Consider the following 25661-nt stretch of genomic DNA (forward strand, 5'->3'; position numbering starts at 1 on the left):
CCTCCTCTCATGAGGAAAAAGAGCGGGAATCTCCAGACAAGAGACGGCAGCTTCCCACAAGAGAATTCTCAGGCTGGATCCTTTCCCCACTAGGGCCAGGATGTGTTGAGAATCTTCCCCTTGGGTGTCCTGTTTGCACTAGCTATTCTCAGGGATCCTGCAGATAGTGTGCACATTCTAGTATACTACCCAGACCGGCGATTGTGTCGGCATGGGTTTATAGCGCTGTGGCAGCGTGGACAGGTACCTTATCAGCAGAGATTGAGACCCTAGTATGCATATAAATATTTTAAGATGCTGTCTTAAGTGATAGATATATAATTATAAAGCATGCCCAAAGGGACATGAGTATACTGGGTCCTAGAGACAAAAGCTATGTCGTTTTCTGCTTGACGTGTCCTGTAGAATATACATTGGACAGATGATGCCGACTTAAGAGGCATATGGAAGGCTGAGGATTGTGTGGAGAAAGGTTCTCGGGCCTGGTCTCCACAGCTATAGCTGGTAATTCTGATATTTTGCCTTATATTCCTGCACAGCCTAGGAAAGCACAACATTATTAAATGCAGCTTTTCGAATAAAGAAACAAGAAAGTCTGAGGTGCGTCCTTTCTTGTCAGAGCCGGGGGCAGAGGAAAGAAGCTGTACAACACAACTAGTCCCCAGGAACAGAAGTCCTCCCCGGTCTCTACAAAAATCCACCGCATGTCGCTGGGGCTCCACAGGCGGAGCTAGGCCCGGTGGGGACACGCCTTCGTAAGTTCAGCCACAAGTGGGTTCACTCCCTGTTAGATCCCTGGGCAATAGAAATTGTATTGCAGGGATACAGGCTGGACCGTGAGAAGATGCCCCCTCACCGAGGACCCGGCGGGCTTCCCCCCAAGAGAGGGAGCCAGTGTTAACTGCAATTCGTAAATTGTATCTTCAACAGGTGGTGGTCAAGGGTCCCCTCCTTCAACAAGAGGGTGTTATTATTCGACCATATTATAATCCCGAAACCAGACGGTTCGGTTAGACCCATATTGAATTAAAATCCCTGAACATATACCTGAAAAGGTTCAGGTTCAAGATGAAATCGCTAAGAGCGGTCATTGCAAGCCTGAAATGAATCGGGACATAAGGGATGCATACCTTCGTGTCCCCATTTATCCACCTCATCAGGCGTACCTCAGAATTGCGGTACGGGATTGTCATTACCAATTTCACCAAGGTAATGGCGGATATGATGGTGCTCCTGCGGAAGCAAAGTGTCACTATTATCACATACTTGGATGATCTCATAAAAGCGAGATCAAGAGAGCAGTTGCTGGACAGCGTATCACCTTCTCTGGAAGTGAAACGGCAACACGACTGCATTCTATATATTCCGAAGTCGCAGTTGGTTCCTACAGCTCATCTGCCTCGCCTAGGCTTGATCCTAGACACAGACCAGAAGGGGGTTTATCTCCTGATAGAGAGAGCTCAGGAGCTCATGACACTAGTCAGGAATCCATTGAAAACCAAAACAGGTGTCAGTGCATCACTGCACTCGAGTCCTGGGAAGGATGATGGCATCATACGAGGCCATCCCCTTCGGCTGGTTCCATGCAAGGACAATGGAACTTACTGGACAAGTGGTCCGGATCACATCTTCAGATGCATCAGTTAATCACCCTATCCCCCAGGGCCAGGGTGTCTCTCCTGTGGTGGCTGCGGAGTGCTCACCTTCTCGAGGGCCGCAGATTTGGCATTCAGGACTTGGTCCTGGTGACCACGGATGCAAGCCTCTGAGGGTGGGGGGCAGTTACACAGGGAAGAAAATTCCAAGGTTTGTGATCAAGCCAACAGACTTGCCTTCACATCAATATCCTGGAACTAAGGGCCATATACAACGCCCTAAGTCAAGCGGAGTTACTGCTTCGCGACCAACCGGTTCTGATCCAGTCAGACCGCAGGGGCTCATGTAAACCACCAGGGCGGCACAAGGAGCAGGGTGGCGAGGGTAGAAGCCACCAGAATTCTTCGCTGGGCGGAGAATCAAGTAAGCGCACTGTCAGCAGTGTTCATTCCGGGAGTGGACACGACCTCCACCCGGGAAAGTGGTGACTTCATCAGGAAGTCTTCACGCAGTTTTGCAAATTGATGGAAACTGCCTCAGGTGGACTACATGGCGTCCCACCTCAATAAAAAGATAAAAAAGGTTTTACGCTGGGTCAAGGGACTCTCAGGCGATAGCTGTGGTCGCACTAGTAACACCGTGGGTGTTCCAGTCGGTCTATATATTCCCTCCTCTTCCTCTCAGACCCAAGGGCTGAGAATTGTAATAAAGGGAGGAGTGTGAACAATATTCTTTGCTCCGGATTGGCCAAGAAGGACTCGGTACCCGGAACTGCAAGAAATGCTCTCAGAGGACCCATGGCCTCTGCCTCTCAGTCAGGACATGTTGCAACAGGGACCCTGTCTGATCCAAGACTTACCGCGGCTGCATTGGACGGCATGGCGGTTGAACGCCGGATCCTAGCGGAAAAGGGCATTCTGGATGCAGTTATTCCTACGCTGATAAAGGCTAGGAAAGACGTGACAGCAAGACTTTTTCACTGTATATGGCGAAAATAGGTTGCTTGGTGTGTGGCTGGGAAGGCCCTACAGAGGAATTCCAGGGGGGTCGATTCCTGCACTTCCTACAGTCAGGAGTGACTATGGGCCTAAAATTAGGATCCATAAAGGCCAAGATTTCGGCCCTATCCCTTTTTCTCTCAAAAAGAACTGGCTTCACTGCCTGAAGTTCGGACGTTGTTACAGGGGTGCTGCATATTCAGCCCCTTTTGTGCCTCCAGTGGCACCTTGGGATCTTAACGTGTGTTGGATTCCTAAAATCCCACTGGTTTGAGCCACTTAAGACCGTGGAGCTAAAATATCTCACGTGGAAAGTGGTCATGCTTTTGGCCTTGGCTTGGACTAGGCGTGTGTCAGAATTGGCGGCTTTGTCATGTAAAAGCCCATATCTGATCTTCCATATGGAAAGGGCAGAATGGAGGACTCGTCCCCAATTTCTCCCTAAGGTGGTATCGTTTCATTTGAACCTACCTATTGTGGTGCCTGCGGCTACTAGGGACTTGGAGGATTCCAAGTTGCTGGACGTAGTCCGGGCCCTGAAACTTTGTTTCCAGGACGGCTAGAGTCAGAAAAACTGACTCGCTATTTAACCTGCATGCACCCAACAAGCTGGGTGCTCCTGCTTCAAAGCAGACTATTGCTCGCTGGATCTGTAGCACGATTCAGCTTGCACATTCTGCGGCTGGACTGCCGCATCCTAAATCAGTAAAAGCCCATTCCACGAGGAAGGTGGGCTCTTCTTGGGCGGCTGCCCGAGGGGTCTCGGCTTTACAACTTTGCTGAGCTGCTACTTGGTCGGGTTCAAACACTTTTGCAAAATTCTACAAGTTTGATACCCTGGCTGAGGAGGACCTTGAGTTTGTGCATTCGGTGCTGCAGAGTCATCCGCACTCTCCCGCCCGTTTGGTAGCTTTGGTATAATCCCCATGGTCCTTACGTAGTACCCAGCATCCACTAGGACGTCAGAGAAAATAAGATTTTACTCACCGGTAATTCTATTTCTCGTAGTCCGTAGTGGATGCTGGGAGCCCGTCCCAAGTGCGGACTCTCTGCAATACATGTATATAGTTATTGCTTAACTAAAGGGTTATTGTATGAGCCATCTGATGAGAGAGGCTCAGTTATTGTTCATACTGTTAACTGGGTATAGTTATCACGAGTTGTACAGTGTGATTGGTGTGGCTGGTATGAGTCTTACCCTGGATTCCAAATCCTTTCCTAGTAATGTCAGCTCTTCCGGGCACAGTTTCCCTAACTGAGGTCTGGAGGAGGGGCATAGAGGGAGGAGCCAGTGCACACCAGATATAGTACCTAATCTTTCTTTTAAGAGTGCCCAGTCTCCTGCGGAGCCCGTCTATACCCCATGGTCCTTACGGAGTACCCAGCATCCACTACGGACTACGAGAAATAGAATTACCGGTGAGTAAATTCTTATTTTACTAAGCATGCTGTACTTTATAATGATGCTGAGTATCTCTATACATATACTGAGCATGCTGTACTGTATAATGATGCTGAGTATCTCAATACATATACTGAGCATGCTGTATATGTATAAGGGTGCTGAGTATATCTATACATATACTGAGTATGCTGTACTGTATAATGGTGCTTAGTATCTCTATACATATACTGAGCATACTGTACTGTATAATGGTGCTGAGTATCTCTATACATATACTGAGCATGCTGTACTGTATAATGATGCTGAGTATCTCTATACATGTACTGAGCATGCTGTACTGTATAATGATGCTGAGTATCTACACATATACTGAGCATGCTGTACTGTATAAAGGTGCTGAGTATCTATACATATACTGAGCATGCTGTACTGTATAAGGGTGCTAAGTATCTATACATGTACTGAGCATGCTGTACTGTATGATGATGCTGAGTATATCTATACATATACTGAGCATGCTGTACTGTATAATAATGCTGAGTATATCTATACATATACTGAGTATGCTGTACTGTATAAGGGTGTTGAGTATCTCTATACATATACTGAGCATGCTGTACTGTATGATGATGCTGAGTATCTATACATATACTGAGCATACTGTACTGTATAAGGGTGCTGAGTATCGCTATACATTTACTGAGCATGCTGTACTTTATAATGATGCTAAGTATCTCTACACATATACTGAGCATGCTGCACTGTATAATGATGCTGAGTATCTCTATACATATACTGAGCATGCTGTACTGTATAATGATGCTGAGTATCTCTATACATATACTGAGCATGCTGTACTGTATAAGGGTGCTGAGTATCTCTATACATATACTGAGCATGCTGTACTGTATAATGATGCTGAGTATCTCTATACATATACTGAGCATGCTGTACTGTATAATGCTGAGTATACATGTACTGAGCATACTGTACTGTATAATAATGCTGAGTATCTCTATACATATACTGAGCATGCTGCACTGTATAATGATGCTGAGTATCTATGCATTTACTGAGCATGCTGTACTGTATGATGATGCTGAGTATCTCTATACATATACTGAGCATGCTGTACTGTATAATGATGCTGAGTATCTCTATACATATACTGAGCATGCTGTACTGTATAATGATGCTGAGTATATCTATACATATACTGAGTATGCTGTACTGTATGATGATGCTGAGTATCTTTATACATATACTGAGTATGCTGTACTGTATAAGGGTGCTGAGTATCTCTATACATATACTGAGCATACTGTACTGTATAATGATGCTGAGTATCTCTATACATATACTGAGCATACTGTACTGTATAATAATGCCGAGTATCTCTATACATATACTGAGCATGCTGTACTGTATGATGATGTTGAGTATCTCTATACATATACTGAGCATGCTGTACTGTATAATGATGCTGAGTATCTCTATACATGTACTGAGAATACTGTACTGTATAATAATGCTGAGTGTATCTATACATATACTGAGCATGCTGCACTGTATGATGATGCTGAGTATCTCTATACATGTACTGAGCATGCTGTACTGTATAAGGGTGCTGAGTATCTCTATACATATACTGAGCATACTGTACTGTATAATAATGCTGAGTATATCTATACATATACTGAGCATGCTGCACTGTATGATGATGCTGAGTATCTCTATACATGTACTGAGCATACTGTACTGTATAAGGGTGCTGAGTATCTCTATACATATACTGAGCATGCTGTACTGTATAAGGGTGCTGAGTATCTCTATACATATACTGAGCATGCTGTACTGTATAAGGGTGCTGAGTATCTCTATACATGTACTGAGCATGCTGTACTGTATGATGATGCTGAGTATCTCTATACATATACTGAGCATGCTGTATTGTATAATAATGCCGAGTATCTCTATACATATACTGAGCATGCTGTACTGTATAAGGGTGCTGAGTATCTCTATACATATACTGGGCATGCTGTACTGTATAAGGGTGCTGAGTATCTCTATACATAATCTGAGCATGCTGTACTGTATAATAATGCAGAGTATCGCTATACATACACTGAGCATACTGTACTGTATAATGATGCTGAGTATCTCTATACATATACTGAGCATGCTGTACTGTATAATAATGCTAAGTATCTCTATACATATACTGAGCATGCTGCACTGTATAATAATGCCGAGTATCTCTATACATATACTGAGCATGCTGTATTGTATAATAATGCTGAGTATCTCTATACATATACTGAGCATGCTGCACTGTATAATAATGCCGAGTATCTCTATACATATACTGAGCATGCTGTATTGTATAATAATGCCGAGTATCTCTATACATATACTGAGCATGCTGTACTGTATAATGATGCTGAGTATCTCTATACATATACTGAGCATGCTGTACTGTATAATAATGCAGAGTATCTCTATACATATACTGAGCATGCTGTACTGTATAAGGGTGCGGAGTATCTCTATACATATACTGAGCATGCTGTATTGTATAATAATGCCGAGTATCTCTATACATATACTGAGCATGCTGTACTGTATAAGGGTGCTGAGTATCTCTATACATATACTGAGCATGCTGTACTGTATAAGGGTGCTGAGTATCTCTATACATATACTGAGCATACTGTACTGTATAATGATGCTGAGTATCTCTATACATATACTGAGCATGCTGCACTGTATAATAATGCCGAGTATCTCTATACATATACTGAGCATGCTGTATTGTATAATAATGCCGAGTATCTCTATACATATACCGAGCATGCTGCACTGTATAATGATGCTGAGTATCGCTATGCACTGATCATGAACACAATGCACTATGTATTATATTGCCTTTTATAGATAGATTTACATTACTTGTGTTTTATACGCTGATGATGAATCTGCACCATTGTACAATGCAGAGTATCTGTATGTGCTACTAATGAGCTGACTGCTGCGTAGAACTGTTCCATGTGATCTGATAGCCGGGAGCTTGTCTAGCCTGCAGCATCCATCCACCTTAATATCCAGTCTAATGTCATTATTAAAGCACCATAACCAAGTAGTATAGTGCTGACCTGCCGGTGGCTCGCACCATATTCTGTTGTGGCATAGTGGCTGCGTCTGGCTGAGGGCTGTAGCTGCTCATTAGTGGTTAGACCTCAGTCTGTTCCTGGCAGCCACACGTCTTCCTGTTCTGCTCCTGCTTTTCCCACTGCCCCTTCCTGCTGCTATAACTGTAACTTGTTGCCCAAGGTGAGCAAATCCGATGTTTATAGAAAATGTATTTGCAGGTGGAGGTGCTACACACGTATGCATGTCAGTGACCACGGATCGCCAGTGACATGGGTATTGTGGATCATACATTCACCTTGTTGGGATCAATTTAATGTCTACATTTAACATGTCTACACTGACATAATGTTGGCATTGTGAATTTTGACTGCCATGGTTGGGGTTAGTTGGAAAAACGCATTATCGGCATACCGACTTTCAATGTTATGTCAACATTATGAATGAGAAATGTTGACATTCTATGTGGGCGATTCAGTTGTTTCTGCTGCCCGCAGCAGTATTGCCCGGTGACGGCTATTTAGCTACTGCTGCTGACGGACGCAATAGCATGATTTTCTGAGGTGCCGAGCAGAAATCGGCAGAAATTCAAACTTTGTGCGCCCAAACTGTTAACCAGGACTTTAGGCGGGTGTAGCCACCATGCGTAGCTAAACTCGCCATTTAAGTGTGGCATGTGCAAACCCCCCACTCCCATTTGAACATCGCCCCTTCAGGTTAGGAAGGGGATAAAGCCCGATCCGGCCCACAAAAGCAATTGAGTTTCTCCATGAATGGCGGTCGACTTTTTGTACCAAACCCAGATGATAATGTTAAAATACAGTGATTTTTTTTTTCTAGGTAAACTTCCTGTTACAATCAGTGGGGCTCTACGATGAGTCCCAACCAGGGCCCTGTATGTGTGCAGTTTGTATGTTCTCCCCATGTTTGCAAGTGGTTTTTCCCAGGAGCTCACATTTCCTTCCAGAAACAACAAACTTGTATGTTAACTGTCTGATGACTTAAAATGTACCCCAATGTATATGTGTCAGGGAATTCAGATGGGACGCTCCTATACTCCAGGGACTGATGTGAATGACAAATATTCTGTCTGTACAGCTGTGCATTATTGGAGGCACTATATAAATAAATGATGATATTCATGTTGGCTGGAGCCCTGCAGTTTGGTATACCTTGCTCCGGTGAAATTCGGTTTGCAGCATGACAAGACACAAACGCTGTCGTCACGGAGTGTAAGCTACCCACGCAGACGCTAGTGGTTTACATGACACTGACAGAAACGCAATAAAATGGTGCAATATTTTTAAATATTTTTTTTTATTTTTATAAATATGATGTTTTCATTTTTGAACAATGTTGCTGTAAGCCTTCTAGTTGCTGTGACTCCATTACATTCCATCTGCAAGGACACAGGAACAGCGAACGCTGAAATGTCAAATAATGGCATTTCTATCAGGGTCTTCTGATCATAAAGTCCAGGTGCAGAAAAACGTTTGTAGTAACAGTAATGTAGCATTATGGTGAAATGTGCACACTGTTGACATTAGTGGACAAGAATAGATTTTTTTTTTTTTTTAAACGCATTAGTAAATCTAGCCCTAAATTATAATGCAGCGTGTCTGATGAGACAGGACTGAGGAATGAGTCAGCACCAGGCTGAACGCTGGTAACACATGGGAGTGCATCCAGATGTGTGTGACTTGGAAGTCCCACCATCTTTCCCCCCCATATCTGGCATCTCGGCACTGAACGGGTATTAGAGCTCGCTGGCTCAGTGCCAGGTATGCGGCAGGACACGAGTTAATGGACGCTAATAGGTGTTCCTGTGTTTTTGGCAGCTAAGGGGTGCAAGGAAGGATCCAGAGTGAAGGAAAGTGGGGGCTATTTATGACTCTTCCGTGAGTGACGCGGTTTGTGTCCTCCTGTCTTGTAAGAATAAACAGGAAGGAGTCCAGGCCACAGCCAGTGATTACCTGCCCATAATTGTGTGGCTTGTGGGCACAGGCGGAAGGAGGGGGAGAGCGAGCCAGGAATAAAGTGATCGGAAGTGTTTGGCCTGCCTGCAGCCTCATGTACACAGGCGTAGTGAGACCTGTGACTCTCCTGCCGCTGCCAGCCTGTAATACATTCCTTCACCTGCTCTGCAGACTGTACCCCAGCAGCGCAGACATATGCACCAGGAATCTAGAGAATACATGATATACATCGGATGGCATATATTAAGGGTGAACAGTACTGCTTGGTATTTTCTTAGTGACAGAAATTCCCCATTTACTCCAGAAAATCAATCAGAAGTTGCTGAGTGCTTGCTGCTAGGTTTTGTGACTGTCCTCCACAGAACAGATGAAGAATGAAAGGGTTATAGTAGGCGACTTATGTGAAGTATCAAAATGTCACTTGTGTGCCCGCTGGGTACCGTGGGCCTGATTCCAGGTGCTAGGCAGGTCTGTATGTGGCCACATGTAGAGATTATTAGACTGCGCAGTAGGGAACATGCGCTTCTCTTCGTATTTCCTTCCGGGTCAGACCGATCTCGGCCGGATCTCTCTGTACGTGAAATGGTTGTTTTCAGGGGGACACCTAGACATGCGCACAGAGGAGAGTGGTTTTATGGGATTGGCATGTGCGAGCGGCCATATGTGGGTCCTGTTCTGCGGCGGGTTTCGTAAAGGGGAATCTTTCAGGTGGAACTCTTGCACCCAGCATAGAGTAGGGTGTAAGTGCTGATGACTGCAGCGCTGGTGTATGGAAAACATTGGGGCGGAGAGATGCATACTGTACAAGTTGTATTAGTTGAGGGACTGATTTCTGTGTAATGTAATCTGAGGGGTGGGCAGGAAAAGTGAAAACTCTTGAATGTGCTGTTAGTCAATGCAGAGGGACAGCACACGCCTTACAGTCTTAATTATTGAAAAATTGGGATTAAAATGGGCAAATCCATAATCTGTTTACTATATAGTGAATCCCCAGCATTCCCACTGAGTGATCACATGACACTGGGCTCCTCCCACAATGGAACATTTTTTTATTTTTTATTGTAGTCATCTTCTTTACATACCTGTGCTGAGCTAGCCATCTGCTGGGCAGGTGTAATCAGGTGTTAGTGTTCATCAGCATTAGTGCTAGAGCAAGCAGTCCAGCACTGGGAGGGGCAGGCTCAGTGAGGCACTTTCTGCCACCTCTTCTGGTTAGAAGTGATCACATGATGACATTTGTCTCTTCTGGCCACACATCACCTCATTTACATAATGCCCCACTGTATTATGAAGTACAGGTTGAGTATCCCTTATCCAAAATGCTTGGGACCAGAAGTATTTTGGATATCGGATTTGTCCGTATTTTGGAATAATTGCATACCATAATGAAATATCATGGTGATGGGACCTAAATCTAAGCACAGAATGCATTTTATGTTTCATATACACCTTATACACAGAGCCTGAAGGTAATTTTAGCCAATATTTTTTATAACTTTGTGTATTAAACAAAGTGTGTGTACATTCACACAATTCATTTATGTTTCATATACACCTTATACACACAGCCTGAAGGTCATTTAATACAATATTTTTAATAATTTTGTGTATTAAACAAAGTTTGTGTACATTGAGCCATCAAAAAACAAAGGTTTCACTATCTCAGTCTCACTCGAAAAAGTCCGTATTTTGGAATATTTGGATATGGGATACTCAACCTGTATTAGTATTGTTATATTATTAACGTTAACTTATATGGCGCCACAAGGAATCCACAGCGTCATACAATGAAAACAAAATGACATACATATAGTAATATAAAAAGAGTAAGAGAGTAGAGGAGATTCTGAGCAAAGTGAGAGCTTTATACAGTCGGGTTTTTTTTCTCAAATTGTATTTGTTAAAGCTGTGTACTGTATTGTTTGTGTAGGAGTTTACAGAGCTGTGTGATTGGTGCTTTAAGAGGCATTGCCTGATCACAAATGAATGTCTCTCTTTGTGGGGCAAGTTTAGAAGCCAGAGTATTTAAGCTAGTAGGTACACACCTATACAGTTATCAGGGAGATCTTCCAATATCAGCTGATCTGCCTGATAATTGTATAGCTGTGCATGCAGGAGCTTTAGCGATAAACTGCTTTAAACACTCCTGCAATTGGTCTGGTCAGGAGGTCGCATCTTATGAGCAGTTTAATATTGAAGTTTCCCGACCTCCCGATCCATTGAAGAACAGACGCACTGATCTAGATATGAGGTACGCAGTGATTGGATAATCGCTCTGCATTTATCTGATCTGTGTAGTGTGTATATGGCTTAACATGTAGTTTCAGTACATGTGATCATTGTATTGTGTTTATTTTCATTTTAAGAATCTTTCCACCTGTTTCCAAGGAGTATTACTTGTTGTTTTACGTTACATCTCTGACATGCAAATCTGTAGGTAATCCGACGCGAGCTCAGGGAAACCCAACCTCATCTGTTCCACTGGAAATCTACAATACAAATAAAAAAAAAAGTGTGTGGTTTAATTATAGCCTATCAGTCTGTATTTATCTTCCTCTTTTTACCCTTTGTTGCTTGCCTTGATGTTCCACTCTCCATTTTACTTATTTAAATATGAAAGTGTCTGCGTGCATACAGTGAGACTCAACAGCATTTAAATGCTATGGGGGGAATTCAATTGCCCATGGTAAAAGTACCATGGGCTAATTGTTCCCCTAAGGCTATCCAATTAGCCCTAAAATCAGCCCAGCGCTGGCCCTTATCTGGGATTATTGTAAAGGGGGAACCTGCCCTGGTTTTGTGATCATGGCCGCGAAAACACATAGGTCCATGAACTTATCACGGATACCTTGGGCGGTATCCAATTAGGTGCGATAAAACAACGGCAGCAAAAAACAGAAATTTTATTTAAAAAAAATAAAAAATAGAAAAAAGAAATTCTTGCAAAAACGCACAGGTTCAGTGAGACCTGTGTGTTTTCGCCGCTGTAGCCCCGAAAAGCAGATGCTTATCGGGGATTTTGTTTTTTGCCTGCCTGAGGCAGGTGAAACAAAATCCCTGATAAGCTGTGGTGACCCCTCCATTCAGTGTTCTATGCCCGCAGCAGCCGGGTACTGCAGGGAGGGCACCTGTAAGCCAGCACTCAGTCCTGTGACCGGCCAGGCGTGGTTCATGTTATGGTGGGATGCTGGAAATGTTGAACGGAGCACGGGAGCTGCCAGGGCAGCCGATGCCCGGTGCACATATGCTCCGATTCAGGTTACACAATGCCTAATAGGATAACCCTGGGTGATATCATTACCCGCAATAATGTACCGTGGGTAATAGGATATCCCCCTATGTGTTTTCACCTGAAAACAGGTAATTTTTTCGGGCAATTTAAAAATGAGTTCTAATTGGATTGCCCGGGAAAAAAGTCAGAAAAATTACCGTGTGCAATTGAATTCCTCCGTGTGTGTGTGTGTGTGTGTGTGTGTGTGTGTGTGTGTGTGTGTGTGTGTTTACACATATTGTATATACAAATTCTGTTTAGCTCTCTATATAGGCACGTATGCAACATTTTGTATACTTTTATAGGTTGTAGATTCAAGGTTTTTTCTTTTCTCTTCCAGGAACCCCTTCAAAGGTGGGCCAAAAAAGCAGATAGTCTCAAAAACAGTAAGTACATTGTATACAAATTGCTGGACAGGGCTGTAGCATGTTATGCCGGTGGTCGGGCTCCCGGCGGCCAGCATACCGGCGCCAGAATCCCGACTGACTGCATACCAACAGCTGGGCGAGTGCAAATGAGCCCCTTGCGGGCTCGGTGGCGCACTATGTGTGCCACACTATCTATTCTCCCTCCATGGGGGTCGTGGACCCCCAAGAGGGAGAAAAGCTGTCTGTATGCCGGCGGTCAGGATTCCGGTATGCTGGTCGTCTGGAGCCCGGCCGCCGGCAAACTAAAGACCACCCGCTGGACAGAGATACTGTCTGTTTTCAAGGGTTCAGTTTTGTTATCTTCTGTTAAAGTAGCCTGCCAGTAATACCCTTCATACACTGTGTTGGGTGCGAAGTGTACTGTTACGTTTTATATTTACTGATGTTAGAACTGTCAGATGTAATACGTTCGTGTTTGAAATCTGACATATTGGGGGTAATTCCAAGTTGATCGCAGCAGGAATTTTGTTAGCAGTTGGGCAAAACCATGTGCACTGCAGGGGAGGCAGATTTAACATGTGCAGAGAGAGTTAGATTTGGGTGTGGTGAGTTCAATCTGCAATCTAATTTGCAGTGTTAAAATAAAGCAGCCAGTATTTACCCTGCACAGAAATAAAATAACCCACCCAAGTCTAACTCTTTCTGCACATGTTATATCTGCCTCCCCTGCAGTGCACATGGTTTTGCCCAACTGCAAACAAAATTCCTGCTGCGATCAACTTGGAATTACCCCCATTTTTCTGTCCCTTGTCCCAAGTTGCTGCAATCTGTCTTACAGCACACTTTCAAAGGGCGGTATCCTATTAGCCGTGGTAAAACATCAGGTTTTTCCCAATGTATCACTGTTTTGTATTGTTTTTTTGTTTTGTTTATTTTATACAGGTTATCCTATTAGATCGCCCGTAAAATACACATGCTCAGTGAGACCTGTGTATTTGTGAGAAACAGCCCCCGTCTTCGCTTGAAAATGTGGCTGTTTTGGGGGATTTTTTTTTTTTGTCTGCCCGGGGCAAGTGAAACAAAATCCCTGATAAGCCACGGCTCACGCCGGCAGCTAATAGGATAGCCCCCCGGCTAGCCCTTTACCCACGGTAATTTACCGTGGCTAATAGGATACCGCCCTTTAAGTTTACATCTGTTTGTGGTGTTTTTATATAGACAATTTGAATGTATTTTTTAAGTGACTATACAATGAATTGCAAGATAGTAAATGCCCATAGCTGTGACTGCATTTCTGATAAGAGAAACAAGGTTTAAAGGACCATTAAACTTATATAATAATACAAGTTGCTATATACAGGTATATGAGGGATATTAATAACGCCATTCATCTGTGTGTAAGATTGGCAGGCACTTATCGAAATTGCGGAGACGAGGGTGTGATGGGGGCTTATAGTTTCCTAGGCACAGCAGGCTTCCTTCCTGTCATCCCAATAATGGATGCCGCTACCAGGCTTCTTCTGTACGCCGGCCACATGGTGCAGGGTCACAGTCTCTCGCTTGTACATCAGCTTCAGCTCTGGTGTGAGTGTGTCCTGCGTGCCACCCTCTGCTATGCAGTGTGGGCAGCCGATGATGTCTGTGTTTTGGGATTTCTGGGCCATATTTCACAGAGCCCCCATTGTGTGTGACTGTACAACTCTGCACCCACGTGTTTAGCATAAAATTCCCCTTTTCTTATGCCGGAGAGAGGGCGGGAGCAGCTGTGACATCACGGAGCCTGGAGAATAGGTCTGAAACCACTTCCATGTGTGCTTATCACTAACGTCTTCTGCTTTCCACTAGTGTCAGCGGCTGGCAGAGGTAGAGGAAGCATAGGGTCATGGAAAATGCTTATTTACCATTCGCCCTGTTAGTACACAGAGGATCTGAGGGTGACATAACTGCTGAGCACACATATAAGCGGGCATAGCTGGGACTGACGTTTAGATACATAATGGCCCCTAAGCCTAAAAATAAAGGCTTCTGATAATATCCAAAAATATACATATAATAGGTATGATTCCTGGTTCAGAGCTGAAGATGTTCTGGACGTTGTATTTGCTTTTGCTGAGCAGCTGAGTGTAAGCTTTGCGGTGTCATATTTTCTGTGCAGTAAAGCCTGCAGTATCCTTAGTAAGATAACAGACAGGAAGTCAGCTGGGTGTTGTGGTTCTCCTCCAGCCCCCTTCCCCTGAGATCACACCTTTATCCCAGCTGTATATAAGAGGTCAGTTCTGTCACCTGTGGTGGTGGTGGTTCCGGTATGAATGGTCGACCAGGTTATGGTCGACAGTCATTAGGTCGACCACTATTGGTCGACATTGACATGGTCGACATGGACACATGGTCGACACATGAAAAGGTCGACATGAGTTTTTTTTTTTTCTTTTTTGGGTGTCGTTTTTTGCGTAAAGTGACCGGGAACCCCAATTAGTGCACCGCGTCCCCTCGCATGGCTCGCTTCGCTCGCCATGCTTCGGGCATGGTGCCTTTGCTCCGCTACCGCTTCGCTCTGCACAGATTACCGTTCCAATCGTAGTCCACGTGGATCGTAAAGTATGGAAAAGTTCCCCAAAAGAAAAAAAAGTTAAAAAACTCATGTCGACCTTTTCATGTGTCGACCTTTTCATGTGTCGACCATGTGTCCATGTCGACCATGTCAATGTCGACCAATAGTGGTCGACCTAATGACTGTCGACCATAACATGATCGACCATCTGAACGGATACCGGTGGTGGTGGGGGCTATGATCGAGTTCTGTATCCCTGTGTCACCACAATGAGGCGCTTATGAGTCTTCTCTGTTTTCAGGTAGAGAGAGACTTTGAGCGAGAGTATGGCAAGCTGCAACAGTAAGTTACTTCTACACCGGCGTGGCCGCTATTCTTTCTATTTACCCCCCAGCTAATCCTTATACTGTAATATCGTGCCAATGGTCAGCAGCCTAATCCTCTGTATGGTCTATGTCATTGTTCTTTTCTCCCTGGTCCCCCCCTGTGGCTTCCTGTGTGTCACCATCTCATCAGCCCCATGACCTCTGTCTCTTCTCTTTCACAGGTTGGAAGAACAAACCAAAAAGCTTCAAAAAGACATGAAGAAAAGTATAGAGGCAGATTTAGGTATCCTGGGTAGGGGAGAGGGCTGAAGGGGGGGCATTTACCTTACTCTCCACGACTTATAATTTATTGTACCTCCCCACCAGCCATGTCTAAGTCTGCTGTCAGGATCTCCTCAGACCTGCTAGGGAATCCCCTGTGTGAGCCAGATCCAGATTTCCTGTCCATGGTGACTGCACTGGACACAGCCATGAAGCGAATGGACGCCTTCAACCAGGAGAAGGTACAAGTAGCACAGTTCACAATCTATTGGGGGCTGGTGGAGTATGAGGTGGTTGCGTTGACCATTTATCTAGGTTGCATTGGAACGTGTGGTGTTCTCTGCATTGGAGACATGATCTGAACCTTTCACGCTCATCCAATTGTCATGACATCATTGAGTTTCCGCTGTCACTGAGGGCAGAAGTGTCCAATAATTCCTCACTGTTTAAGTAGCATATCAGGATTACTGATAACAGAGTATGCTCTGGTGTGCATAGGCGGAAACACCTCCCCATCTGAATTCCTGTCTGTAAAAGGACATTGAAAGCTGCCTGCATAACATGGTGGCCACAGGAGACAGTACGAGATAGTGCAGTAGGAAAATGCCCTACCATGGTGTGGAAACACATTGTTACAATATGGCTGTTCAGATTGTATAACATTGTGCCCCAGGTTATATTTTGTATTTTCAGTATATTCTGGTGTTGCTGGGTGGTGTATATGAGAATTGTCCTGTAACACTTAGGCTGCTTATACTGTATGTGTGTCTTTATTTCCAGGTGAACCAAATTCAGAAAACAGTGATGGAGCCCCTGAAAAGGTGAGGAATACATGTGTGTGACCTTTGTGGCCATGTATTTGTATAAATATAATAATAATCATCACTTCTTTGGTGTGTGTGTGTGTGTGTGTGTGTGTGTGTGTGTGTGTGTGTGTGTGTGTGTGTAGTGTGTGTGTTTAGTGTGAGCTTTTAGGTCTGATACCACCACAGACATTGTACATGAATTCTACCCCACACAGGATATATCGGGTATAGCATGTTCCCCTCTCTGTACGTTGCAGTGAAGCGCAGGGTGCAGTCTCTGTAATGTTATACAATGTGTAGTATATCAGGGGTTCTCAACACTGATCCTCAAATACCATCAACAGGTCATGTTTTCTGGATTTATTTTTCCACCTGCTTCTTCACACAAATCCACAAAACGTGTCCTGTTCTTGGTACTTGAGGATTGAGGTCGAGAACCCCTGTTGTATACGGTATTAATCACACACATATATAACAACGTGTTCCCCTCTCTGATCATAGTGGTGAAGCATAGAGAGTGGTCACTGTAATGTTATACATTGTGTATAAGGTATTTGTCACACACAGGTATAGCAGCGTGTTTCCCTCTCTGAACATGGCGGTGAAGCGCAGGGAGCAGGCTCTGCAGGATTACAAGAGGCTTCAGTCAAAGGTGGAGAAATACGAGGAGAAGGAGAGAACCGGTGCAGCGATCGCTAAATTGCACCAGGTGAGAGTTGGTGTTTGGCAGTGTGGTAATAAGTAAATGGGCACTGAGGATGGTGACCAGCTATACCTCTGTATGGTGGTGTCTGTGTTATAGAACTGATATGTAGCGGTAGATAAAGACCAGCAGATACTAATTGTGTTTTAGTTTCACTGTGTCATACCTTACGAATTCTTCTCTTCAGCCTTTTCTTAGTTTCTCTTTCTGCCACTTCTGCTTCAAGTCTATTTCAAGCAGCTACTTCCTTTTCCGTTCCTAAAATATCATCTTCAAAGTATCAGTGAGCTTGTGACAGGTGCCGTGCTTTCCAGGGGCTGAGCCTGCCATACACCTGGAATGTGTGCTATGCACACTGGTTCACCCAATTTAGTTGCCAGCCTGAGGCACCTAGCATGAAACGCGTTTCTCCTATACAGCTCCGAGCCTGTCAGTCACTACACGATCCCATTATTTGCATATTCCACCCCCACCCCAGTCTCATCCGCTCTCCTCCCTCACACTGCCAGCGGCACACGGGTTAACCAACATGGATTCCATCCTCTCCTTTAGCGACATTTCCATATGCTACAAAATGATATGTGCATTTCTGCATACATCTATGTACAACAAGCCGCTGCTTACACAGACATCTGTAGCTGACCAGAAAATAAAAGATTGCAGCAGTGACACTAAACCCTAAAGGTCTGACTCCATTCTCTGCAGTGTGTCTCTGCCGCAGTGTCTGGCTGTGCATATTACCGCTTCCTGCAGTAACCAATATTTGCTAAATTTCTCTTACACCCCTATCGGGCACTAGGAAAATGTAGTGACTACATATAGCCGGGAAGAGTCCTCGCCTCCATTGAATGGAATTTGCCCCCACAGACCTATACAGCCACACCACCCGACCCCCTTGCTTCCTTGGTCAGCTCTGTGATGGCAGGTGACCTGTGTCTGATGCAGTCCGTAGAGCAGGGGGGAGAGCAGGAAATCGGCCTCGTCAGCCCCTTGCTCTGCTGATTGGCTGGACTCTGGCTGTCATGGCCCATTTTTGTGCATCACACTTGACATTACATTGCAGCATACTACAGTGTTGCGACACACTCTTTGAGAACTGCTGGTCTGAATGTTGGTTCTATAGGTTGAGGTGTCTTAACATCTCCCTTTGAGATCCAGGTGCTCAATCCTGGAGCACAACAGCCAGTTAAACGCTGCCATCTAGTGTTTTGATACTGAACTGTCTCCAGTCACCCGATGAACTGTGCACGCCACACGCCGATGTGTTTTTAACACTTTGATGTTTCCTTTGCTCCAGGCCAGAGAAGAGTTACGTCCTGTTCGGGAGGACTTTGATGTGAAAAACCGACAGCTGTTAGATGAGATGCCGAAATTTTACAACAGTCGCATTGATTTCTTCAAGCCCAGCTTCCAGTCATTAATCCGAGCAGAGGTTTGTTCTCTTTTGCACCACTACACCTTCAGCCATATCCGTGTATAGATAATACCCCTAGCCGTACACAGGTCCTGCACTGAGTGCACGCAATCTTCTCCTCTCCAGGTGGTCTATTATACAGAGATGTCCAGGGTGTTTGGAGAGCTGGCCCAGCAAGTGGATGAGGTGCCGCTAACTGACGCTGAGAGAGAGAAGGAAAACGAGGCCAAGCTGGCAGAACTGCGAGCCTTGTCTATCGTGGCCGATGACTGATGCCAGTCGACTGAGGGACAGAAAACGGTTATATTAGACTGAGATGTTGGTACACCAGGCAACGGCTGCACAAGTGTTATCTGGGTCCAAGTTAGTTCAGTAAAGCAGTCCCAGTCGGGTTTCCCATGGCCATGTGTCTCCTCAGGTATCCTCCACAAAAACTCTGTGGCCCCCACTGACTGGACAACACACTACTTATATGGACAGGGCTGTGACCTAACGTGCTGTACCCAGTCCTATTCCGTATTGCTCTAACAGCTTCCCCGCATGGCTGTAATGTATTATATGGGACAAAAAGCTGGGCGACGAGCAGTCTGACTGGGGCTGGGTATGTTTGTTATGCATTATGTAGACCTATTCATGCTATGTCGATATACTGTTTTTCCTGTCATTTTGTTCCTAACTACAACCATAACCCTTCTGGAAATGTAGACCTTGCCGATATCAACACTTCTGTCAGTGTCAACACTTTGCAAGTGTCAACATAAATTATCAATGTCGACATTCTGTTGTCAGCATTGTGAACGGTGACATCCCGGCTGATTACCGTTTGTGTGTGGGGTAACAGACTGACCACCTCTTAAAGTGCCTTTTACAAGCTTTTTTTTTTTTTTTTAAACGTTGTTCTTTTTATAGTTGTGTGTAATTCTCCTGAATTAGTTTGTAGCATATTTGGGTCCACAGAATGTCCATCCCTAGCTATACTTCTCTCCAGTCTTTGTTTTTCTGTCTCCCTTTAATTGACAACAGCATGTCACACAGGATTCCTGTCTCGCGCGGCACCCCCCATACACAGGAAGCGGCTGTATTATGTGACCGCAGGCAGCTGTTTTGTTTATGGCTATTGATAAGTTGTTCTACGTCCATAACATATTGTACCTGAGGTCGCTAAGAATTCTAAGGACACAATACCTCATCTATAGTAAGACAGATGTGTCTGGCACTCTGCTTATCAGTTAAAGGTGTCCGCATACAGTAAGTACCTATTCTCAAGTGAAGTATGTTGTCCTTTTTTTATTTTTTATTTAATTCATGAGAAAATGCTACGTTATAGTAAGGTCTGTAATATCTTAGCAAGGATATCTGTTAGAGATGTAGTGACACCAGATGCCTCTACAGGTGCTGGTCCAGTGGTTCCCAAACTTGTCTGAAACACGCCACCCAGGAGTATCAGAATAATTTTCACGGCACCCCTAGGCCAAAACTTTTCTTAATGACAAATTTAAAAAGAAATATTAAATATAAGTAAATTGTGTTTGTCATCCTTAGAAGCATATTGTGTCCCTCACCACACAATTACACCTGGCTGCCCACATATTTTATGATGCAAAGCCACCAGCACTGATTTTGCCTATTATATTGACCGTAAATAATTTGATTTGGTCCTGGACCACCAATCCAAGGCACCCCTGCAAGTGCCCCGTGGCACCCTAGGGTGCCATGGCACACAGTTTGAGAACCTCTGGGCTAGTCTATGTTTCTGCCCACACACAAAGTAATGATTACTCAGAGTTGGGGGAACAAAGGAAGTGTATGTACTAATAATGCTGGTTATTAATGTGGTCATATACCCAGAGTTTACTTAGATTAATAGTTGCCCTAATGAGTAATGAAAGGTGACATAATACAGTTGCTTTACATAAGCTGAATGCCCCCATTCCCCCCTCATCCTGGTGTTCGTTACCAGCATCAGGTTTCCTGTTCTATTAGCCCGCCCTAGGATGCCTCCTCGCAGCACTGAGGGGGATGTAAGGTGCTCTGAATGTGAAAATCCCTGCAGCATACTTGAGTCACTATATGCTACCTCTCCTTTTTGTCCCTGTACCAAAGACATAGTCCTATGCCACTATCCGTCCATTAACACTACTTCTTACAGTATATCACCTAATGATTTATACCTTAGTATTTGTGATCCTGTGTCGCACTACTGAAGCGTCAATATACATTGCATTATTCTCATTTGGAGATATTTACTTACCAGTCATATTGGTTCCACAATCCCCATTCCAGCCACAATATCTCTGTCCCCGTCCTGACTTCTGTCAGAGGCACGTAACTAGGGGTCTGCTATTAAGCTGCTTACGGTATAGCAAGATGGGAGTTCATGTTGCATTTTGAAATGGAAGCACTATCTAAACCCTGAGCTGCTTAACTCTGGGCTGAGCTTTGTGCTGCTAACCTCTTTTTACCCACCTCTACAACAATGGTTCCCTTGCTCCATTCCATCTGATCCTCCAGCATGGCAGGTTTTCTGGATAACTGTACACACACTATTGTAGCAGAGCAGAATCTGTAACATTTCTCCTTGACTCGTGTGAGGTGATCCTATAAGCTGGCTCTGCTGGGAAGGATAGAAGCTGACATCATTGTGCTACAATTTTAAAACCTGTTCTAGTTTTAAGCCTGTATTTATATTTGTCTATGTAATTAATCTGAGAAATGGCTTATTTTAATACCGTGTAACTGTAACATGGGCGGGATTGTAGGGTTTTGTTTTTTAAATAAAAATCAGAAAAATGTGTTGTCCTGTTCTCTTCTATATAAGCTGGATTTATTCTGTCATCCTTCTCTATGTCAGTAGGACAGCGAGGACAGAATTCAGTTAGCCGCAGGACTTAACCTGGGAGCTATAAGTCCGAGGTGTGTATGTATGTATGTATGTATATATATTCTAGAAACAAGAAGAATGCGCTCATAGTGCAGATAAGTTTGATTTTATTTACACACAGGTAGGTCTATGCAGTTCGCAATGATTAAAGAGACTCATACCCTGTTTTCCCACTCTATGGGCTGATTACCACATGGTGTAATAAATTGCAACCCAGGCAAAACCTGCACACCGCCGTCCAAAGACCAGGACCTGAAAACCGCACCGCCGGCTGAGGATATCAGCCGTGACTCGTCCGGACACCACGTCGAGGAAGCAGTCGGAGATGCAGTGCACACGGGTGGATCGAGCGTCTGGTAGGCCTGCATCTCCGACTGCTTCCTCGACGTGGTGTCCGGACGAGTCACTGTTGATATCCTCAGCCAGCGGCGCGGTTTTCAGGTCCTGGTCTTTGGACGGCGGTGTGCAGGTTTTGCCTGGGTTGCAATTTATTACACCATGTGGTAATCAGCCCACAGAGTGGGAAAACAGGGTACGAGTCTCTAATCATTGCGAACTGCATAGACCTACCTGTGTGTAAATAAAATCAAACTTATCTGCACTATGAGCGCATTCTTCTTTTGTTTCTAGAAAAAAAATTTTGGCTCCAGGAGACCGGAGTCCCCTGTTTGAAGTTTGCTGCGGCACCTACCAGTGCCTGTTCTTCAGCCCGGAGCTAGATGCCTGTGGACTGATTATCTATAACCAGCGCACCTGTATTGCTGCTGTTTTGGATATATATATATAGGCAGCAGCTCAGTTCTTCGGAAGTGACATGGGTACATTTAGCCACAAATTTCTGCAAAAGTAGAGGAGAAGAACTCGGGAAGCCCAGATAGGGCGAAACGCGTTGAGACTGATCTACTTACCTGCATGCTACCTGTACCATAAGGCTAAGCTTTATTTTACTATTCTATTTTTCTCTAACGTCCTAGTGGATGCTGGGGACTCCGAAAGGACCATGGGGAATAGCGGCTCCGCAGGAGACTGGGCACAAAGTAAAAGCTTTAGGACTAGCTGGTGTGCACTGGCTCCTCCCCCCATGACCCTCCTCCAAGCCTCAGTTAGATTTTGTGCCCGAACGAGAAGGGTGCAATCTAGGTGGCTCTCCTGAGCTGCTTAGAGTAAAAGTTTAAATAGGTTTTTTATTTTCAGTGAGACCTGCTGGCAACAGGCTCACTGCATCGAGGGATTTAGGGGAGAGAAACGAACTCACCTGCGTGCAGAGTGGATTGGGTTTCTTAGGCTACTGGACATTAGCTCCAGAGGGACGATCACAGGCCCAGCCATGGATGGGTCCCGGAGCCGCGCCGCCGGCCCCCTTACAGATGCTGAAGCAAGAAGAGGTCCATAAATCGGCGGCAGAAGACTTTCCTGTCTTCATAAGGTAGCGCACAGCACTGCAGCTGTGCGCCATTGCTCTCAGCACACTTCACACTCCGGTCACTGAGGGTGCAGGACGCTGGGGGGGGGCGTCCTGGGAAGCAATGAATTTACCTTAGTTGGCGAAAAATACATCACATATAGCTCCTGGGCTATATGGATGTATTTAACCCCTGCCAGTTTTCCAGTAAAAAGCGGGAGAAGAGCCCGCCGTGAAGGGGGCGGGGCCTATCTCCTCAGCACACAGCGCCATTTTTCCCACACAGCTCCGCTGGTAGGAAGGCTCCCAGAATCTCCCCTGCATCCTGCAACTACAGAAACAGGGTAAAAAAGAGAGGGGGGCACTTATTTGGCAAAATAACAGATATAAGCAGCTATAAGGGATAGACACTTATTGTAAGGTTGTCCCTATACATATATAGCGCTCTGGTGTGTGCTGGCAAACTCTCCCTCTGTCTCCCCAAAGGGCTAAGTGGGTCCTGTCCTCTATCAGAGCATTCCCTGTGTGTGTGCTGGGTGTCGGTACGTGTGTGTCGACATGTATGAGGAGGAAAATGATGTGGAGGCGGAGCAGAGTGTCTGTAACAGTGATGTCACCCCCTAGGGGGTCGACACCTGAGTGGATGTACTGTTGAAAATTACGTGACAGTGTCAGCTCTATATAAAAAAACAGTGGTTGACATGAGACAGCCGGCTACTCAGCTTGTGCCTGTCCAGACGTCTCATAGGCCGTCAGGCAGATACAGACGCCGACACGGATACTAACTCCTGTGTCGACGGTGAAGAGACAACCGTGATTTCCAGTAGGGCCACACGTTACATGATTGAGACAATGGAAAATGTTTTATACATTTCTGATAATACGAGTACCACCAAAAAAAAGGGGTATTATGTTCGGTGAGGGAAAAACTACCTGTAGTTTTCCTGAATCTGAGAAATAAAATGTGTGATGATGCGTGGGTTTCCCCCCGATAACAATTAATAATTTCTTAAAAAGTATTGGCTGCATACCCTTTCCCGCCAGAGGTTAGGATGCATTGGGAAACACCCCCTAGGGGGGATAAGGCGCTCACACGCTTGTAAGAACAAGGGCTCTACCCTCTCATGAGATGGCCGCCCTTAAGGATCCTGCTGATAGAAAGCAGGAGGGTATCCAAAAAAAGGTATTTACACACATACTGGTGTTATACTGCGACCAGCTATCGCCTCAGCCTGGAGGTGCAGTGCTGGGTTGGCATGGTCGGATTCCCTGACTGAAAATATTGATATCCTAGATAAGGATAGTATATTATTGCCTATAGAGCATTTAAAAGATGCATTTCTATATATGCATGATGCACAGCGGAATAATTGCCGACTGGCATCAAGTATAAGTGCGTTGTCCAATTCTACCAGTAAAATGGTCAGGTGATGCGGATTCCAAACATCATTTGGAAGTATTGCCTTTGAAAGGGGACATTTGGGGTCGGTCTTTTAGACCTGGTGGCCACGGCAACAGCTGGGAAATCCACGTTTGTACCCCAGGTCGCCTCTCAAAATAAGACGCCGTATTATCAGGCGCAGTCCTTTGTTGGCAAGCGGACAAAGGGTTCCTCTTTTCTGCTTGTGACAGAGGGAGAGGAAAAAGGCTGCAGAGATCAGCCAGTTCCCAGGAACAGAAACCCTTTCCAGCCTCTGCCAAGCCCTCAGTATGACGCTAGGGCTTTACAAGCTCAGGCACGGTGGGGGCCCGTTCTCAATGAATTTCAGTGCGCAGTGGGCTCACTCGCAATTAGACCCCTGGATCCTTCAGGTAATATCTCAGGGGTACATATTGGAATTCGAGACGTCTCCCACTCGCCGTTTCCAAAAGTCGACTTTACCGACGTCTCCCTCGGACAGGGAGGCAGTTTTGGAAGCCATTCACAAGCTGTATTCCCAGCAGGTGATAATCAAGGTACCCCTCCTGCAACAGGGAACGGGGTATTATTCCACACTATTGTGGTACCGAAGCCAGACGGCTCGGTGAGACCGATTCTAAAATCTTTGAACACTTACATACAGAGGTTCAAATTCAAGATTGAGTCACTCAGAGCAGTGATTGCGAACCTGGAAGAAGGGGACTACATGATGTCTCGGGACATCAAGGATGCTTACCTTCATGTCAAAATTTACCCTTCTCACCAAGGGTACCTCAGGTTTATGGTACAGAACTGTCACTATCAGTTCAGACGCTGCCGTAGGGATGGTCCCACGGCACCCCGGGTCTTTACCAAGGTAATGGCCGAAATGATGATGTTCCTTCGAAGGAAGGGAATTTTAGTTATCCCTTACTTGGACGATTCCCTGATAAGGGTAAGATCCATGGAACAGTTGGAGGTCGGTGTAGCACTATCTCAGATAGTGTTGCGGCAGCACGATTGGATTCTCAATATTCCAAAATCGCAGCTGGTTCCGTCGACGTGTCTTCTGTTCCTAGGGATGATCCTGGACACAGTCCAGAAAAAGGTGTTTCTCCCGGAGGAGAAAGCCAGGGAGTTATCCGAGCTAGTCA

At 45.0% G+C, this 25661-nt stretch overlaps 1 protein-coding gene across 2 annotated transcripts in view; it reads left to right on the forward strand.

The window, feature by feature from the left end:
* The window catches only part of BIN3 (bridging integrator 3), a 49382-nt gene extending 27765 nt beyond the window's left edge, over nucleotides 1-21617 (forward strand). For both annotated transcript variants that reach the window (XM_063931783.1, XM_063931782.1), the window contains exons 2-9: nucleotides 12737-12782; nucleotides 15617-15657; nucleotides 15863-15924; nucleotides 16008-16144; nucleotides 16683-16723; nucleotides 17276-17417; nucleotides 18709-18843; nucleotides 18952-21617. In XM_063931783.1, the coding sequence (XP_063787853.1) occupies nucleotides 15897-15924; nucleotides 16008-16144; nucleotides 16683-16723; nucleotides 17276-17417; nucleotides 18709-18843; nucleotides 18952-19098 (630 nt within the window). In that variant the 5' untranslated portion in view covers nucleotides 12737-12782; nucleotides 15617-15657; nucleotides 15863-15896 and the 3' untranslated portion in view covers nucleotides 19099-21617. The remainder of the gene's footprint in view (nucleotides 1-12736; nucleotides 12783-15616; nucleotides 15658-15862; nucleotides 15925-16007; nucleotides 16145-16682; nucleotides 16724-17275; nucleotides 17418-18708; nucleotides 18844-18951) is intronic.
* Nucleotides 21618-25661: the final 4044 nt, after the last annotated feature.

The sequence above is a fragment of the Pseudophryne corroboree genome, chromosome 6, assembly GCF_028390025.1.
Source record: "Pseudophryne corroboree isolate aPseCor3 chromosome 6, aPseCor3.hap2, whole genome shotgun sequence".
NCBI lineage: Eukaryota > Metazoa > Chordata > Amphibia > Anura > Myobatrachidae > Pseudophryne > Pseudophryne corroboree.